General features: G+C 42.0%; 1 protein-coding gene and 1 long non-coding RNA gene across 3 annotated transcripts in view; one reads left to right on the top strand and one right to left on the bottom strand.

Annotated features, from left to right (window-relative positions):
• Positions 1–8: 8 nt before the first annotated feature.
• DDX17 (DEAD-box helicase 17) lies at positions 9–19,450 on the bottom strand. Its single transcript, NM_001436058.1, is given in 13 exon segments — positions 9–3,035; positions 4,359–4,595; positions 8,531–8,590; positions 10,117–10,178; positions 10,302–10,412; positions 10,995–11,167; positions 11,259–11,419; positions 11,786–11,927; positions 13,699–13,764; positions 14,086–14,219; positions 14,870–14,969; positions 16,208–16,358; positions 19,090–19,450. Coding segments are annotated over 13 exon segments (2,190 nt in total). The 5' UTR covers positions 19,377–19,450; the 3' UTR covers positions 9–2,529.
• A 122-nt stretch (positions 19,451–19,572) lies between these two features.
• Positions 19,573–20,806, top strand: part of LOC110260646 (uncharacterized) — a 102,967-nt gene continuing 101,733 nt past the window's right edge. For both annotated transcript variants that reach the window (XR_014803051.1, XR_014803050.1), the window contains exon 1: positions 19,573–19,666. This is a non-coding gene — a long non-coding RNA (uncharacterized LOC110260646). The remainder of the gene's footprint in view (positions 19,667–20,806) is intronic.

Here is a 20,806-nt window from a genome sequence, read left to right as displayed (position 1 = left end):
CTCACAACTTATTGTCAACAGTGTTTTATTTATACCTACAAAAGAAAACAAGATGGTATCAAAAGGACAATTTTACAAACTAAGAATAGTAACATAAGCTCTTAGCATCCTGTGCCTGAACATCACACATCTACAAATCTTTCAAGTCTTAACGCAACAGGAATGTGTTCAGCAAGGACATAAATAGAGAGAGCACTGATCCCAAGCAAAAGCCACCAACCTTTTAGATGAGAGAACTCCACACCATGAATTGTTAGGGAGGTACTGGGGAGAAGCAGCCCCACAGCTTGGAAATCCTTTCCCTAAATGAACTTCAATCATGACTGCAATAATTAGCATCAAATAAGGACTTTTCTGCTCATGTTCTGAAGCAAAGGCAGAACCTGAATTATGAGTGGCAGACAGAGGCAGAAGACTTAATTCTGGCGGTATTATATAGGAAAAACTCTACTAGTAGATTTCTGCTGTGCTCAGATCACAATAGCTTTTCAGTTCTGAAATAAGCCGTTATCTTTATGATTACAACATCCCTGGTGGAAAAAAGGGAAGCAAGCAGCAGACCAAATACTGCTTGCCCAAAGACCTTTTACTGCAGACATCTTTTCAAGACCTGCAAGAGTAGGATACCCCCTGCGGTGGCACCTTAAAAAAAAACATTTTAGGGTGAAATATCCACAATGGACTAATCAGTGCTTAGATGGGGAAAAAAAAAAAAAATTTTTTTTTGGGGGGGTAGACACTTTGGTTTGAAAGCACAGAGTAGTGCTGCCATGTTTTCCCTGTGCCTACCATCCTCCCTCAGCCTCAACTTCTATTAAGAGGGAAAAAACCAGAAGTTAAGAAAGAAGACAGTGGGGGTGGGGGAGAGTAAAAGTTCTTACATGCATATATTTCAGCTTATGCTGACAACCTACCTGTATGTTGCACATTCAACCACACTTTCAGTACCCCTCAGAAACAATCCCCTCTCTCTCCCTGAAGAATTTTAAAAGGAAAACAAAAACAAAAACCTCAAGTATTTAGAACTTACAAACCATCAAGCACTCTCAGGCCTTAGCCAAAGAATGCAATGGAGCCTTCCCCCTTTAACTACACTGTGAATGAACACCACCAATAATAGCATTAAAAAGTAATAATACCACACTGGATACATAAAGAGGTTTCTGGGACTATCTGTTCTCCCTGCCCTGTTACAGCAAATACAAAAGCAGAAAATTCTTTCTAGGCCCATCTGCTATAGCAAGTCTCAGCAAAACAGCTTGAATTACTACAAAGGGGACAGTCTCACCTACCTTCAGGTGGTGGAAAACTAAAAGGACTTAGACTTTAGTCCTCTTAACTTTTCTTAAGTACCACCTACCTGTAAAAAAAGCTGAGTGCAAAAGGATGCTGAGGAAAACTTGCACCCAAAAGCTATTTCAAAGCACTGCAGAGAAACAGAGTAAGAGTTCTTTCTTAACAAACCCTTAAGACCCTTTAAGACAATTTGGCCAAAAGGGCTGAGTAGCTAGCAAAGAGTTGCTTTTATTCTAGCTCTACAGATACTGAGTTTAACAATTTGCCCACTGAATATTATAATTAAACATGGTTTTTACACTGCAGGTGAATGCATATTTAACCGGTTAATAAATTTCCAGTGAACATTTATGTTCATTCTGCTCAAAACTGTCTGGTTGGAAATTGAATTTCACAGATGGTCCCTGGTTATACGGGGAAGAAAAAGATGCAGCTTCACCCAGATGCTGAGATGCTACAATTAACCATTGCAATAAACATTTGGGGTTTTTAATTTAAAAAATATACTTAAAAAAAAAAAAAAAAAAAAAAAACCTCAGACTTAGCAATTTAATTTCTAACTGACAACTAAAATGGTTATTTTTCAGTAATTGGGAAGGGGGAAGTCAGAGTGTAAAGGAGACAAAGCCAATTAGGAATTTTTTAAAACTGTCAAATGCACTTAACAAGCAATCAGCCAAAATGACAATGGCAAAGCACTGTCTTAAAAAACTCATCAGGCCTGAGGAACCCTGTTCCAGCTTGAGAAACATTAAAAAGCATTATAGAAAGTATGCAGGGAACTCCCTCTTGGTTTTCTATCCCAGTAACGAGAGCAATTTAAAGCACAGATGCCATCTTCTTCTGCAGAATTCAACCCTCTACCCTCCCCCACTCCAACTCAAGACAACAAAAAAAATGTGCACCCACGAAAGGGCCTAATACCTTACTTTTTCTTTTAAGGTGAAAAATAGCTCAAATATCCTCAACATGCAAGAAGTTGGGGGGAAAAAATCGCTTCCAGTCGGCTATACATATATATATACTCTTACAAAATCTGTTATTACAGACTGGATCATTTGGCGGGCAGAAGAAACCTGGCAGTGAATTCTAACTAATCTGCATGAAAGACAAATCACAATGGTTGGGGAAAAAATTTAAAAAGAAAAAGAAACGGGGAAGAGAAAAAAAGGTAAAGATAGCGTTCCTTTAAATGTAGTTAAGTCTGCACAAGTCACTACCACTTGAGTGGTTTCATTTACGTGAAGGAGGAGGGGGAGGAGGAGGAGGGGGGTATTGGTAGGCAGTCTGCCCCATGTAACCTATCATGTTGGTAGCTCCTGGAGGTTGTGCAAACTGTTGTGACATCAGTGGCTGTGGTTGCTGCCCAGATCGGCCTATCCCACTAAACTGCTGGCTAGAACTCTGTGAACTTCTCCCAGTTGAGGTAGTGCTACTAGCCCCATAAGTACCAGCGCCATATTCTTGGGCTGTGTAACCACTGGTGCCATAAGCAGCTGCCCCATAGGTGCCTTGACCATAGGTGTATTGGCCTGCTTGTGCTCCAAAGGCAGAATTTGGACTTCCATAGCCACTGCCGTTAGCATAACCGGCTCTATCGGTTTCACCACGATCCCGATAGCTTGCAGAGTCTCTCCGGCCACCATCTTTGACTCCTCGAAGCCTCCGGTCACACTCATCCTGATACATCAGATTGGGATTGTTGGCTGAAGAAGTGGTCCGGTATCGAGAACGACCTCCTGATGAGGACACAAGGAATGTTCAATGCCAGATATATGATTCAAACATGTAAAAACACGACTAGGGACAAAACTATTCATGAGGACATATTTAAAAGAATTGTAAGCTGGAGTTCCCGCCGTGGCGCAGTGGTTAACGAATCCGACTAGGAACCATGAGGTTGCAGGTTCGATCCCTGCCCTTGCTCAGTGGGTTAACGATCCGGCATTGCCGTGAGCTGTGGTGCAGGTCGCAGATGCGACTCGGATCCTGCGTTGCTGTGGCTCTGGCGTAGGCTGGCAGCTACAGCTCCGATTCAACCCCTAGCCTGGGAACCTCCATATGCCTCGGGAGTGGCCCAAGAAATGGCAAAAAGACAAAAAAAAAAAAAAAAAAAAAAAAAAAAGAATGGTAAGCATATTCAACTTCTCACCTTTTAGGTTCTTTATTTGAGAAGTACCAAGAAACATGCTCTTAAAAATGTGGGGAAGGGAGGTCCTGTAGTGGCTCAGCAGAAATAAATCTGACTAGTATCCATGAGGACACAGGTTCGATCTCTGGTTTGCTCAGTGGATTGATAATCCATCATTGCCACGAGCTGTGGTGTAGGTTACAGACACAGCTCGGATCCTGTGTTGCTGTGGCTGTGGTATAGGCCAGTGGCTATAGCTTAGACCCCTAGCCTGGGAACCTTCACATGCCGAGGGTGCAGCCCTAAAAAGACAAAAAATGTAAATAAATAAATAAATAAAAGTGGGGAAAATACTAAGAATGGTTTAAAAACCAAACAGGCAAGCAACTAAGTTCGTAACACCACAAAGGGATCCTCTACTAGTGTATGCTGGTTCTCAAATGTTGCTCTGCAGACCTAACTTCACCAGAGTCATCTCATAAGCTTTAGAGGAAAAGTTCATATTTCTAGCTCAAATCAAAACCCATTAAAAAAAAAACTCCGTATCTTAAAATCCTCTAGGGAAATTCTCCTGTAGAGTTTCAACATGCAGTAAAAGTTGGTGGGAAAGCTTATCACACTGGTAGGTAGGAAACCCAGACGCTAGCTTATTTTGCAACTGTCTAATTCAGAACCACTAACTGCCTTTCTCTACCACCATGAAACACTATAAAATTACTGACTTCTCCACATGGAAAACTGAAAACCTAACATACTACTTTAAAGGCTTTTACAGGTCCTCCCAACTTTATATTCCTACTCAGAAGGGATTATGAAAAATTATTAGGCAACATACATAAAACCTCCAATTGGATTTAAAAAAAAAAAAAGTACAAGGAACAGAAAAAAGATACCTTGGCAGTACCTGGAGAACTCCAGGACTTACCCTTACCCCCTCCGCCGCCGCCTCCTCTGTGGTCCACCAGCTGCATCAGTTTTGGATTGATAGCCTGATTAGCCTCTTCCAGCACTTTGATCAACTCTCTGGCCTGCTTCAGGTTCCCAGGGGTGAAGAAGGTGTAGGCAGTGCCCTTGTTGGTGCTACGGGCTGTTCGGCCAATACGGTGCACATAATCCTCTGAGCTGTTTGGATAGTCATAGTTGATCACAAACTTGACATCTTCCACATCTTCAAAGCCAAGGATGAATCAGTGTGTAGGTTGATGTGGCAGGGAAAGAGAAGGTAAAGGACATGCCAACAACAGGTGGGAAGCACGAATGCAGGTGACAGCAGAGGAGAGAAGATTAAGTTAGTAACCACTCTGAACAGGAACAAAAAAAGACTCATCCCAACAGAGTAAAAGAGGATTAATGATGCTTGGGACATGCAGAGGAAATGGCATCTTTATCAGCTGTAAAATCCTAAGGGAATCCCATTCAACCATCCAAACTCCTGCCTCTTCTGTTATCATAACCAATATGCAACAGGAGTCGTACCAGATTCCAGTTCGTCCTTTTCAAAAACTGGGATGTAGAAGGTGTGGTTACAAGGCCAAATCACTTCTACTCTGTTGGGAGAAGCCTGGCAAAATCTACCAGTAATATAACAAACTTACCTTCAAACCAGTCACAGAGCAAAATGAAAACAAAAACAAAAACAAAACAAACTTCATATACTTTATTACTACATTTTCATGAAGACTTAAGATACTTAAAGAATTTTTGCCTATATTAAGAACAATTTGATCAGAGCCAAAGTTAAATACATACTTTCTTTTCCCTTACAGAAAAACCCAAATTATCTTTCCCCTTTCAATTACCACAAGAAAAAAAACACATTACACTAAAATTTCACTACCAAGCCCAGCTCTGCCAAATAAGGTTTTTTTTCTCAACTCAAGGTTACGTCAACTCAGTCCTTGCTTCAATTATTTAACCTGGAAAATTAAATAGCCAAAGAATGTGGGAAAACCATGAAACCTTGAGACACAAGTTTAATGTTCTCTCCACTGCTGGGAATTGGATAGAATAACCTCCTAAAGCTTAACGTATGTAAATGTTAGTGTAATGCTTTCAGCTAAATGTCTATTTTTACCTACTTAAACAAACAAATTTAAGAATATAACAAAGAATCCTAATGTTTTGTGGAAAAAAATCTGCATTTTACAAAGAATATTCAGAAAATATCCTAGATAAAACACAGATTTTTGTGATATAAATAATTAAAAAACATTCTCTGTTTGTTACCAGACCGATGCACACTCCCTCCTCCTTTGGGAAACCGCTGCAGCCGATCCCGTCTCTTTGCCTTTTATTTTTGGCGGCCTCCTTTCGAAAACTCCGCCTTCTGACACGGGACCACTGGAGCGCGGGGAGCATGCATCAAGGGTCCGTGGCAGTGAGAAGTCCCCACACACGCTCGCTCTGTGAACTGGCTTAGATGCTTCTCTGTAGCCCCATTTGGTTGCCAAGCGCCGGAGAACCTGGGTTCGGGTAAAAATTTCAGGTCCTCCAACGCCTCCCCCAAGGATAATTGGGGTGATTGTAGAAAAAAATAATTAATAAAAAAATGTAAGTTACATCCAAAGGGTCAGACTGCATCTATTGCCCAGACTGGATTAATTTCAGGGGGAAAGGGGAGATGATTTAAAAAAAAAAAAAAAAAATTGGGTTGTTAAAGGGCCTGTGAAGAAAGGGGCATTATGTCTGTTTCTTATTACAATAAAGGCTCCTCAGTCTTTACTGACCCCTAAAGTCCTGAAATCACACCAGAAAGACGAGAAGGCAGTTATCACAGGGGGCAGCGTGAGTCTCCGGCTAGGGTCGTTGATGTAACAAAGGAAAAACAAAAATTTACAGGGCCAGGGTGGATGTGAGGTGGGGGCATGGGGATGGAGGGATGGTGAATTATGCTCCATGACATCTTCAGAGTTGGGATAATGCTCCTTAGTCAATCCCATTGTGTATGACCATAGGCAGCAAAGCAGGCTGAAATTACTGCACTGGGCGCCCAGACGTGTGCTTTCCTAGCAGAAAGCCCTGCAGACTAGAGTCAACAGTTTGGATACTAGCACTTGGGAATATTTCTGGAGGGGCTCAAAAGGGGGCAGACACGATGCAAGTTCTTCATACAAGAAAGGTGTCTTGGGTGTGCACACATACAGCTGGGCACATATGAGCAAGCGCAGAATTTGGTTGTTGTCTCCAGTCAAGCCTGCCCTGATGTTATTTGTGCACTGCCACAATATTACCTTGGTGCCTTTAAAGAAGATGCTGTTGCAGGGTAAGAAATCGAAAAGTTAATATTTTGGCCAGCTGCCTAGGATAAGAACTTTTTGTCTGACAAGCCCTATGACATGGCCTGAATCTCCAATCACTAACTGGGAGGGGCTGAGACTAGCCAACAGGCTCATCTAGAGCTGCTTCGGGCCAATGTAGATTTGCCTCGGCCATGTACTGAGTGATCTGCAGCTGATATCAAAGCTTCTGTTAAAAAACAAAACAAAATAAATTCAATACTTTTAGTTTAACAGTGCCTAATTTAAACAAAAAAAGGAAAAAGGAAAAATATCCCACTGGAAAGGGAATAAACAGTGGTTTCCTAAGGATGACTATAATAAAATTATGGGAATCGAAGAACTTACCTGAAGGGAACATTTAAGAGGCCATCGCTCGACAGGAAGTGAAAAAAGGCCTGGTGACTCAGCTGAAAATTGCACCCCTGTCTATGAGGTAGAAGCCTTCACTTTCCAGGATCTTGTAGGACCTTGGTCAGCATTCTGCCATTTTGGTGGGTTTTCCCCTTCCTTTTGACTTTTACAAGGCAGCAAACAAAGGGGCCCAAAACAATCGCTGATGTTGAGTAACAAGAAACAGACTCAGGTACCTTCCCTCGCCCCTCTCTTGGATGAGAGAGGGTGGGATGAAGAGTCTATGGCAGCCAATTGAGTTGGTTTAGAAATGCAGGGGGACATGGAACAAATATTTTAAATTGTCTAGGCAAGATGCACAAAGAAGCTACCAGCACATAGCAAGCCTGTTTAAAAACCACCATCACTGAAAGCTTTTATGTAAACTGCTTTCAAGCCTCAGCCTCTTCTCCCAACAGGCCCAAGTTCTAACCGCACAGATCCAGACATGACCTCAGAGGGCAGAGACAATTTTTCAGTCATGGCTGCAAGTCACCCCCTCTGAAGGAGGGAACAATGAGAGCAATGTATAAAGAGCCTTCATTACTACTGTATTCCAGTTTGAATACTTGTTCTCTTTATGTTGCATATCATAAGGGAATATGGTGCTGCTCACCTTACTGGGCAAGAAACTAGTATCAGCCAATAATTTTAAAATATCTTTGTAATAAAATACTCTCATCTTTTTTAAGTTTTGAGTTAAACCTGTTTCATTCAGAATGATGGGCTAAGTACCACAAGATATTTCTATATATTTTAAATCATTATGGATTGAAAAATCCCAGGACAGCAGCTTCAAATTAGGTTTTTAAAAGCAGCACATCAATGATGTGAGTATGGATAAAAGGAGGGATAACTGGGTACTCATGATAATTTTACTTCAGTAAATTAAATTGGGCGATGCACATTTAATTGCTGCAATATAAACAGTTTTACTAAATCCCAAGAATATATTGTATTAGCATTCATGGACTTGGACCTCCATAGATAGATTGGTAGGGGGGAAATCACTGAAGAAACTAGCTTCTAACAGGTTCAATCAGGCTCATTCTATCCACCCATAAAATAGAATAAAACCAGAAAGAAGTAAATAAGTTCAGCTGTTAACTGAATGTCTCCTCTCCCTCTAACTTTAAAAAGTCATGCCTAGGCCCTGCTGCAGACCAAAGCCTGTTTGTTAGGAGCAGGAAGAGACTCTGAAAATAAAAGGAAAAACAAAAAAACCCCACCAAACCCAAAAAAAACCCACCAAGGTTTAGGAAAAAAAAAAAGAAAAAAAAAAATGGGGGGAGGGAAATCACATACTTTGTATGTATTCTTCTCTTTTAAATATTTATCTAAACACACGTATATACAATTCTAATATGAAATGACAAACAAATCTTTAAACCAAAAGATACATATACCATTGACAGAGACACCTATCTATACAAACCTAGCCCACGGGAGGCTACGTCTGTGGCAATGAGAATGGGAGCCTTTCCAGAACGGAACTCTGCAAAACAAAGATGATACCATGAATGCCAAGTTAGAAAATCAAGGCTATGTGCTAATCAAGGCTATGTGCTGTATCTTTAAAAATAATCAAAGAAACATTCTCAGCTATCTGGCCTTTTTACCTTACCATGTTAAAATTTCAAGTAATGGTGTCAGAACCCATCAAACTCTTTTCAATTTAAGAGTAATAGTAAATCTTCTGAAAATATTTATTGTACTCATCTTTAGCAGAGAAGCAATACACTAAAAAAGCTACCTCTAATAATGAAGTACCATTAAAACGCTGTGGCAATTTGTAACAAATTTAACATGAGCTAGAATTTTTCTTCCTTTAAATTGCAACAGCAAAGTTATCTTCCAAATGAAACAAAACCAAAAGTCAGGGTGGGGGACTGGGGAAAAGGAAGGAGCGAGTGTAAAAGATGTAGAATAAAAGGAGAAACCGTAACTTTGCCCTGTGAAATAACGGAATAAATATATTGGTCTCTGCCCTCGGTTCCTGGCATAAAGCTCCTAAAATCCTTGTAAAATAGGGATGCTAGGAGAATCTTTTATTCTAATACTTAAGTCTTTGATCCTAGTTCCTGAATAAGAGTCCCAAAATCTCTCAATTTCCTGGATGATACAAAAGAACTCTTTTGTACTAAGGAAGTGACACCTGGTGGGCTCCAGGATAGCTTCCAGATGGGGGCTGGTCACTAGAAAGAGCAAGCCATGATTAGAAGTTTGGAATTCTGAGCCCACTCCCAATCCTCAGAGGAGAGAAGATGGAGACTGAGGTAAAACAGATGAAGCCTCCATTAAGTATCTCACAAGTACGGGACTTAGGGAGCTTCTGGGCTGGTGTGTGTTTATCTATAAAGACAAGAACTTATTAGATAAAGAAAGGGTGGTCTAAGTGGTGAATAAGTGGAGTAAAGAGCCAAAATTATTGACCTTAAAGGATAGTGGAGGGAGTTCCCGTCGTGGCGCAGTGGTTAACGAATCCGACTAGGAACCATGAGGTTGCGGGTTCGGTCCCTGCCCTTGCTCAGTGGGTTAACGATCCGGCGTTGCCGTGAGCTGTGGTGTAGGTTGCAGACACGGCTCGGATCCTGCGTTGCTGTGGCTCTGGCATAGGCCGGTGGCTACAGCTCCGATTCAACCCCTAGCCTGGGAACCTCCATGCCTCGGGAGCGGCCCAAGAAATAGCAACAACAACAACAACAACAACAACAAAAGACAAAAGACAAAAAAAAAAAAAAAAAAAAGGATAGTGGAGATGCCAAAAATGCCCCTAATATTCAATTAACCACAGCAGAGCTAGGTAAACGCTGGTCTATGTGTCAAATCTGGCACAATGCCTATTTTTCCAAATCGTTTTGTTGGAGCACAGCCAGACTATCTCTACATAGGATCTATGGCTATTTTGGTACAACAGCAGAGTTGAACAGCTAACACAAACCACCATACAGTCTACTGTAAAGCCAAAGTTTGCCAATCCCTGAAATAGACTAAGCACAATGCTTAGTTTTGGGTACCTACCATTAAGTACCCAATCTCTTTCTGGTTGACTCTTGTCTCCATGGATACACATAGCTGGCCAACTGTCAGAAGAACAAAGTACATGGTAAGCACTGAAATATTATACAACATTCACAATACTAATTTAGAAATTCCCACGTAACTATAAAACCTGAGGCAAATCAATACCTTAGCACCACACTCACCCATCTCTGCGCATCCTTCGAGTGAGGTCATCACAGCGTCTCTTTGTCTCTACAAATATTATTGTCTTATTTTCCTTTTCCGCCATTATTTCCTCCATGAGCTGGATCAACCTGAAAACAATCCCCAATATTCAGTCATGCAGAGAAGACCTCCTTACATATCATGCAGAAGCTATGTCAGCAATTTCAACCCTCCAAAACTTTACTACTTTCTCTCCACATTACTTTTTTGGCTTTTTAGACACACACCCATGGCACAGGGAAGTTCCTAGGCTAGGAGTGGAATCAGAGCTGCAGCTGCTGGCCTACACCACAGCCAGAGCAACATGGGATCCAAGCCAAGCCTGTGATCTACACCACAGCTCACAGCAATGCTAGATCCCTGACCCACTGAGCGAGACCAGGGATCGAACCCTCATTCCTCATGGATACTAGTTGTATTTGTTTCCACTGCACCACAATGGGAACTCTCCCACATTATTTACAGCTGGTGTGGGAATCAAGTCCAATGATCCAGAACCCTTACCTTTTACCTGATGCTTTGATGAATAATAAAAAGAACGAACTATTGGAAAGCTAGCAATGATTTTAATGTTCTCAGGTATAAAAAGTAGTAGCCTCTATAACATTTTAATTTTGGACGATTATTAGGAAAAGTTTATCAGCATTATTGAAAACAGTGAAATCTCTTACTTGTGGTCTTTTTCACTCTCCATGCAGACATCCACAATCTGGAGGATGTTGTGGTTGGCACTCAACTCCAGATTGCCTACATTGATCTGAGTGTAATCACGAAGGAAATCCTCTGCAAGCTGTCTTACTTCTTTCGGCCAGGTTGCACTCCACATCAATGTCTGCCTATCAGGCTATTAGGAAAGAAAAGGCTTTCTTTTAGGCAAAGGAACCACTATAGGCAAACGGTATATATAAGGTAAGTGAATTATCAGCTTTACACACCCTAATTTGGTCAACAATTTTACGAATCTGGGGTTCAAAGCCCATGTCAAGCATTCTGTCAGCCTCATCCAGTACAAGGTAAGTACACCGGCGAAGATTTGTCTTTCCTGACTCCAGGAAATCTATCAGGCGTCCAGGAGTAGCTATACAGATTTCAACACCTGTAAAACAAAATCAAGGATCTAGCTAAGAATTCTTTACACATTGCTTAAGCCTCAGCAAACTAAGAAGCACAGCTCTGGTGGTTGTACTCAGTGCTACAGAGCACCAGTTAAAATTTCAATACTGTTCCTGGAAAAGCATGATGTAAAAAGAATTTATGTACAGTCATCAAAACCTCAAAGTCTCTAGCCACACTGAACTTGCCTAAAATGGCATTTTAAACATATATGAGAATTTCTAAGCTGCTGAGATAGTGATGATTTCTTTCCCCACCAGAACCCACTATTTTCCTCTTCAATTTCATTTATAGAAGTTGGTAAAATGAGAGAAACCAGTAATTCTTATACATTAATTTTTTAAATTACCTCTCTCCAAATCTCGAATCTGGGGACCTTTAGGAGCACCTCCATAAATGCAAGTACTCTTCAATCTAGAACATTTGCCATAGTCATCGGCCACCTGCTGCACTTGCTGGGCAAGCTCTCTGGTAGGAGCCAGAACTAGACACTAAAACAAACAAACCAATAAGACTACTTGAGACACCTATCTCAACTTTAAAGAGGAAAAAAGATACAAAAAAAGTTATCTAATTCTCTAACCTGGTACTTTCAAAGTATGTGATGAGGTGGGGGCAGGCTGGGAAAGAAGGGGTATAAGACAGTGACTGGAGTATAGAAAAAATGATGAGAATATTTGGCATGTGGTATGATGGATGATTTTTTTTTGGTCTATTTGTTTTGTTTTGGCCACCCTGCGGCCTATGGAGTTTCACGGGCCAGGGATCAGATCTAAGCCGTAGTTGCGACCTATGCCACAGCTGCAGCAACACCAGATCCTTCACCCACTATGCCGGGATCAAACCAGTGCTCCCTGATGGCCACTGATCCCATTGCGCCATCGCAGGAACTCCTGGTATGATGGCTAACTTTTGATGCAAGATTCATTAACATTATGTGTACTATGTAAAAGTTGATTTACAGATTGTATTGCCTAGTTTTAACTAAACAACTCAAAATGAGAAAGTGGCTATAAAATGTCCCTGCAACAATACCATGGATTAAATATTAGAAACAGATGAACAAGAAAAGAGCAGGAGTGACAGTTTTCTGACATCTAGTTTAAGCTCTTAGGCAGGCACATTACATAGAAACAGAGTGATGACTTAAACACAATCTGACAAGAAGCTGGCCAAATTAAACAAAATTAAGTCACTCTGAAACAGGTACCATACACCACTGTTAACAATGACCCTCACTTGGTGTACTGACCCATTAGACTGTTAGCTAATAGCTAACTATTAGCCATACAGAATACATACATATGATGTAATGGAAAGTAATGCACTATTTCCTATAATTTGAGACATACTGTAATAATGCATCTATTTATAAATGTAGACTGTAAATTCTATTTTTAAAAACAGAATGTACATTCGAAATGTTTGAAGACCACTACTCAAATCTTATAGGAAATATCATAAATGAAAATGATCAAAGCAGAAACCTGCACTGCTCTATATAAATATTTACCAAAGCATTACTTAACCACAAAGAATACACATCCAAAACTGACTTAGATCCACAGGGCAGTGATCTTATCTCCTATGTTTTGTATCCCCAGTAGCATCAATGAGCAATTCAGAATTGCAGTTGAGCACAGGGCGGCAGCTACAGCTCCAATTCAACCCCTAGCCTGGGAACTCCCCTATGCCACAGGTGTGGCCCTAAAAAAAGAAAAAAATTTTACTTGAAGGAGGGAGTTCCCGATGTGATGCAGAGGGTTAATGATCTGGCCTGTTTCTATGAAGGTGCCAGTTTGATCCCCCACCTGGCTCAAAAGGTTAAGGATCCAGCATTTACTACCACTGTGGAACAGGTTACAGCTCTGGCTTGGATTAGATTCCCTAGCCTGGGAACATCCACATGCTGTGGGTACAACCAAAAAAGATTAAAAAAAAAAAAGAAAAAGAATTGCACTCAAAGGATTTCCCTTGTAGCACAGGAGGTTAATAAGGAGCCAGCATGATCACTGGCTGGATCGCCACTCTGGTGCCGTTCAATCCTTGGCTTAGGAACTTCCACATGCTGCAAGTGGCGCCATAGAGAGCGAGAGAGATCATTTAATTGAATGGTATCTAAGATTTATTAGTAAGATAGAGATATCTCTTCTAGAAGTGGAAGGTGGGATTGAGAATGAAATCTCAGAACATTATGTAAAGTACACAACAATCACTGGGTTGCAGCTATTCTTAGAATTATAAACAAACTGAAACACTTACAATTGGGCCGTCTCCCCTTTCCAAGTAAGGCTGGTGGTTAATATGAACAATTGCCGGCAGCAAATACTGGGGGGAGGGGGGAGAAAATGACAATCTTATACCAAAAGCAAGCCAGTATATGAAATGTTCTAAATTACCACAGTAACTGATAATGCCTAAGTAACCAGGAAAGAGAAAATAGAACTCACAACTGTTACACATCTGTGCAATGTAAATTCGAACATAAAATGCTTCCACATATTTCAGATAGCTAAAAGAGCTAAGGCATTATCTACACGATCTAAATTAAAACTTTAAGAACTGAGACTATATGAAATATTTACAGTAGCATTACAGTAGCAAAATAAGTTATCACAACATTAAAAATCTTCCCTTGCTGGTACATACCGCCAATGTCTTCCCAGAGCCAGTCTGAGCAATGCCCACCATATCCCGGCCACTAAGAGCCAAGGGAAATCCCTGGCACTGAATCGGAGTTGGTTCTGTAAAGTGCTGATCCATCAACACATCCATTACGTATTCTGTACAAGAATAGATATTACTGTTTTTAAGTAAAACTAAGGACACAGCCAAATGAAATTTTAAAAACTGCTCACTGAAGCCAGCTCCAAGAAAAGTAGCTTTTTCTTCAGTTACTGAATCTTTGAATTGCTGACCATTGCCACAGCCACCTAACCTTACCCTCGAAAACTTGAAAACCACTGCCTTACAGTATCTAACAGGGCAAAGGTACATGGTAGTCACTTAATTACCTAACTCAACTTTTATCCAGCTAGAAAACAATTTCATAAGGCTGTTTTCTAAAAGGTAGAAACAAAACCCCAAGGAGAGATGAAAAAAATCACACCCCAAAAGTTCTAAATCAGAGACAAGAGCATTAAAACAACAAACCCCCAAACTTTTACTACCTTTTAAAATTTTTTTATTACTCAAATTAATTTATCACATCTGTAGTTGTATAATGATCATAACAAACCAATTTCACAGGATTTCCATCCCACAACCCAAGCACCTCCCCCCACCCCCCAACTTTTACTACCTTTATTAAAGGTTTCTACTTGCTTTTTATCAAAATTCTGAGCCTGTGTCAAAACCTTGAAATAACCTATGACCAGAAGGACCACTCAAGCTAAATTAACCAATTAGGACCCTGGACTGAAAAAACACTTACGTGGGAAGTTAGCATGATGGAAGGCAAACACAGGTTTAGGACAAACATCGCCCCCTCTCACTGTAATCTCTTTCTTTCGGCGTAGTTCATCAACCTCATACTATGTATGAAAACAAAGTAGGACAAATCATAAAACAAGTTATTCTAAACATGCAAAACTTTATAGTCCAACACAGAACAACTATCATCAAATTCACAATTACAATGGAAAATAAATGTAGTAAACTTCTTATAGCATATGTTTTGTGTATGTTCAACTTCATCCAACTTTGTGAGTCAATGAAGCAGGTAATAGGAGTTTCATTTTCGGAGTTCCCGCTGTGGCCCAGTGGAAATGAATCCAACCAGCACCCACAAGGATGCGGGTTCAATCCTGGCCTCGCTCAGTGGGTTGGGGAGCCAGTGTTGCTGTGAGCTGTGGTGTAGGTCAGACATGGTTCAGATCCTGAGTTGCTGTGGCAGAGGCCAGCAGCTGTAGCTCCAATTTGACCCTTACTTAGCCTGGGAACTTCCATATGCCAAGGGCATGGCCCTTTGGGAAAAAAAAAAAAAACAACACGCTTCATTTTCCATGTGAGAAGAGTTACTCAGGAGATGAGTAAATTGCCCAAGGCAAGAAATGGGAAGAGGGAAAAAACTATGGAACATTTTCTGTGGCATGTGGAAGTTCCCAGGCCAGGGACTGAGCCTGAGCCACTGCGGTGACAAAGCAGGATCCTTAACCCAATGCACAAGGAGACTCCGCCTTACACTGTTTTCTGAACAAGTCACCATGTCATGGGTAGAACCCAAAACAATCATGAGATTAAAAACACAAACAGGAATAAAAAATAGTATTTTTAATTTATTTAAATTTACTTCATAGATGAAAATGCATGATACTACATGCATACAGTTAAAAATCACATAATAAACTGATTGAGAAATATAACAAATGAGAACCAAGTAACTGGGTCTTACTGGTTTCCCTTATGACCATCAGCAATCTTAACAAGAACCAAAGTACCACACTAGAATAAAACATGTTAACAGTGGAGTTCCCATCAAGGCTCAGAGGGTTAAGAACCCCATGCTGTCTCTGAGGATGTGGGTTTGATCCCTGTCCTCACTCTGGGGGTTAAGGATCTAACATTGCCACAAGCTACAGCAAAGGTCACAAATGCAGCTCTCATCTGACACCTAGCCTAGGAACTTCCACATGCTGCAGGTGTGGCCATTAAAAAGGCCACCATGTAACAGCAACAGCTGTATATGAGTAAACTCTGGCTAATATATCTACTAGGTTTATTATTACATATGAAAAAAAGGTAAATAAATAACCCCCTCCCCAAAGCTTACCGGAGTCAACCTTGCCACTTCTGGATGTTCAACATAAAAATTCTTCTCAAACTTAGGGAGCTCACTCAAATCCCACTTCTTTTTACGTAAACGCTCCCCAGGATTACCAAATTTCTTTGGGGGAAGGCCGCCACCACCTCTTGCTCCAAATCTAGAAACAACAAAACAGCAAAATACCTTAGGTACCATAAAAACATGCAAAGATGGGATTCTTAAGATACTACCAGCCCCGACCAAAAAAGGCTTGTGTGTAAAGTGATTACAACAGTACCTGGCATAGTAAACACTCATACAAGCTAACATAATTTTATTCATTCAACCAATAGTTACTGTGTATCATGTACTGTTTTAAGTTGTGCCAGAGATACTAATGTAAACAGAAGTCTCTACTCTCATGTAGTAATTAAGGCAAAATTGTGGACAGGTAGAAAAAGGTCAAGCAAGTTACCCGAAAATGAACAGCTTCTTGAACTCCTCACCCCTTTATTCTGTGATGAATACTCCTTTTGCCTGCTAATCTTTGGCTTAAAAACCAACCTAAACATTTCTCTAAATACAAACATACAAAGACTGGTTTTACTGGGACTATTAAACATTTACCTTCAAAATGCGGAACTTGGGTGATTCCATTTATACTACTGCTGATCAAAAATCTTCTATATGCCTTCAGGTTTAAGACTCTACAGACCTAAGACTACAGGGATAGACCCTTCCTCCTCACTTGCAAATTAAGGAGCACAATTCTAAATAAGGTACTCTACAATAAAAAGCCAAGTCTTTAGACTGTCAGTCTTGCAAAGAATAAAAATGACTAACAACCAATTTTCAGACATTGGCTGCCTAGTTATATAAATTGATGTAGCTCCTAGAAGATGCCATGTCAGGTCTGTTTAAGTTAAGAACAAGAGCAACTGAAATAACAAAGGAAATTTCATAGTAGAAGTAAAGTCAGAGCAAAGACCTTATGAATGAGTTTTTTAATTTATTTTTCGTCTTTTTTCTTAGTGTCACCTGAAACTTTGGGTCAATATGGGTTAAACTAAGTATGGATCAGTAATTTACTTTCTGCTCTTTCCAAATAATGAATTTTTATTATTAAAACATATATACAGTAAAATATTAAACCAAACACCCATGGTAAAGAAACAGTATTACCAGTACCTCGGTACCCTCCATGTGCCTATTTCAAGTTTACAATTCCCATCATAATAAATACCACCTGAAATTTTAACCATTCCCTTGTTTTATCTGTGAGTACCCTCGCGTTACTCTTTTAGCATAACTTGCCTTTTTAACTTTATTTTAGGTTTGTGAATGCAAGTTTTTCTTTTTCACCGCTGTATTGTATTCTACTGTAAGAACACCGTCTATTTAACCAGTCATTTAAGCTGTTTCTAATATTCTCTCATGGACAATGCTGTTACAAACATGGATACCGGGTACATGCACCAAGACTTCTCTAGACCTAAAAGTCTGGGGTATAAACCTTATGAGAAGAGTTTGGGGTTATTTTCATTTTACTAGGTTAATATTAAGTTCTTTTTCCTAAGCGGTTTACTGAAATTCACTTCGGTTTAGCTATACTGAGAAACACTAAGCGAACATTCCATCTACAGCCCTCCGAACTTAATACTAAAATCAAGTATTTTCTTTCCTAACAAGGTATAAATCAAAACAACCCTTTTTATTTAGTAAATGAAGTGGTAATTAAGGAGCTTATGACTAGCAGGTCTGGTACTTGTGTTATCTGAACCACAAAAAACAAAAACGTTTGGAGAAAACAGCATTAACAGAATGCCTACTACAGGGACCATCGCATGGTATTTCAATTGAGAACAATGCGAAGTAAAGGCAGTTACCACCTCCATCTTCAGAAGAGAAAACAGACTCACAAAGGTTCAGGATCCTGCCCAAGGTCACACACACATACATATTAAGAGGTGACTGGGTCCCATAAACTTTTTATCCAGAGATAAAACTTTAATTACAAAAAAGTAAACAGCCCAAATACACACGGACCTCTTAAGCAACTTTTTAAACAGGGGCTTTAAGATTTGAATCTCAGTATCTGGGAGGACTCCAGGTTTAATCCTGTTAACTTCCAACCTAGTAACCGTGGCATTTATACATCAAAAGCTCTCAAGCTAGGGCGAGAAGTTAATGCTTCAGTCCAATTAGAGGGGGAAAAGGCCGAAACATTAAAAAAAAAAAAAAAAAAAAAACTTTAATAACTGCCAAACAAAACTCCCTCCCCAAACACGACCATGAAGATGGCAAATAATTCCACCATTTTGCATTCCAATGTGCTTCCTTCGAATTATTTTAAAAAACGACTAAAGGCAATTTTAAAATACTTTAAACGCTACAAGTCAGCCTCTTAGTCTCTGGTTTCAAACCAAGTTTCCAATCGCAGTAACACGGAAGCCATTTCGTGTTAAAAGATTTGCCTAGGCTGCACTCGGAGACCTCATCCTCTTCTCTCAGCAAGAACATCCGAGTTTCACGGATGAACACTGAGGCCTGGAGAGATCGAATGACCTGCCTAAATCGGCAGGGCTCGAAACCGAGAAACCAGGGAGGCCTGGGCTGGGTCTGCGGCGGCCAGGCCGCGCCACGACGACCGTACAGGAGCAGGGGCTGGGGCGTCGCCGAGCCGCCGCCCCCCCTGCCAGGTCACCCCGGGGCCCAGGGTCGGGCCCACGCTTTAAACCGCTATTATGTCCCGGGTTGCCTCGCCTCCCAGAGTTGGGAGCGTGGCTCCCAGGCCTGCGATCAGCTCAAAAGTCTTCCGCTCGACCGCAGGCGGCGGTCTCCTCAGGAGACAACCCCCTCCCCACCCCCCGCGCACACAAGGCCTTTCCTCTCCTCCAACTCCCGCTTACCCTCCACGGTCACGATCCCGGTCCCGGTCCCCAAAGCCGCCTCCGCGCATGGTCCCAAATGGATAGAGATCTGGGAGCGGGGCACGGATGGCCGGGCTCGGGAGGGCCTGCGGCTCCGGTCTGGTGACGACCGATGGCGGCGGCGCCTCCGCTGTTGGGGCGGCGGCAGGCGCGGCGCTCTCTCGCTCCGACGCGCTGTCTCCCGTCGCAGACGCCACCGTCGCCGCCTCTCTCGTCGGAGACGGGAGCAAAACACAGAGAATCGGGGTTATGAAAGCAGCGGGTAGGTTTGGCTACGCTCAAACCCGGCAGTGCCGCGGTTTAGGCGTCTCCCTCCTTCCCAGCGACTGCACAAAATGGCGGCCGGCGCTGAGACTGCTCCAGCTTAACGCTACGTACGTCGGAGACGATACGTAAACAGCGCCTCGGAAGAGCCAGAGGGCTTCGCGGAGTACTGTGGGTATTCTTGGAAGATTTTACGTCAGTTGCGGAGATGGATGCGTTTTGCGGTCGGTAGCAGAAAAACAAAGTACGGAAAGGGAGTAGAGTTCTCGCGCCACCTGAGCCAGAACTAGAGGTAGGGAGTGGAGGGGGAGAGCCTCCGGTGCGACGTAACATTCTTTGCGTCGTTAGCCGGCCCACTATTGCGAAGATGCGCAGTGTGCGTAACGCATTCTGTTTGGAGAATAGAGGATTTTGCCGGGTTCCGACACGGGACGGAACCCGGGCCTGCTTGTGCAAGTTGCTCTGCAGAGACAATAACTGTCCTCCATATTGCAGGCTTCAAGTTTCAGGGTCTCCAGGTGCCAAAAGCCCAGAAGTGTGGTCAGGGCCCCTGGCTAGCGCTCCTAGACGGCCCTTCCCGCCCTCTGGCCCCGCTGCCCTGGGCCTGGCGAGACTGGCCGCGCGGCCGGGCGCCATTTCTTTTCCGTTGCCTCGCTGCGCTGTTGCCGGCGGCCATGATGGATGCGGCTTGTCCGTTCTTTGGGGGGATTAGTCAGGCGGCGAGGTCCCTGTTAAGTTGGATCTCTCTCTGCTACGCTTCGTTCACACCGGAGTGCATTTTCTGAACAGAATATTTGCACTGCCCTCGGTTGAGCACAATTGGCTAACAAAGAGCCAAAATGTGGGTGGAGCCTCTCTTAAGGTAGACGCTGAAGCGTCTCGGCCGCCATTACATGGCACCGCCTCGTGCCAGGCCCTTAGCGCTCTCCGGAGACAAAAGGCTTAAAAGCGGTGGTCTTCAGACGCTGAAAAGGTGAAGGCGTAAGCACATGTTTTTAACTAGGTTAGGCTGCCCTCATTTCTCAGTTCCTTCTAAACTGACTTTTTTCTCCCTCCCTCCCTGCTTCCTTCTTCCTTCAACTGCACTTTTAAAGTCTTAAAAGCTTGGCCAGGCAACGTCTCAGAATTGTCCAGTTGCTAGGACCCCTGGTGAGCAGCTCTTGAGTCTCTTCTATTTCTATAAATGGATAAAAGGGAAGAAGTTTGAGGTCTCTCACTGTGGGGGCCCAGTGGTGTCTCCTACTCTGGCCCTGCTGTTTCCTAAATTACTAGAAAAGTAGCATAGGGAAAGGAGCGTCATGACAGGCTGAGCAGATGTCTGTCAGCCCATAGACAGGATGGACAATCCCCGATTCTTTGGACAAGGGTTGAAGGCCTAATGATCCAAGCATTGTGCTAAGCACTTTGGCACAGCTGTGAACAAGCAATAAGT

The sequence above is a fragment of the Sus scrofa genome, chromosome 5 (genome assembly GCF_054392235.1).
Source record: "Sus scrofa isolate SSC_HxYL_T2T_F1_AM1 chromosome 5, Sscrofa_HxYL_maternal_Yorkshire_Landrace_v2.0, whole genome shotgun sequence".
Classification (NCBI taxonomy): Eukaryota; Metazoa; Chordata; class Mammalia; order Artiodactyla; family Suidae; genus Sus; species Sus scrofa.
Note: the sequence above shows the minus strand (reverse complement) of the source record. Positions and strands in the feature narration are given on the sequence as shown.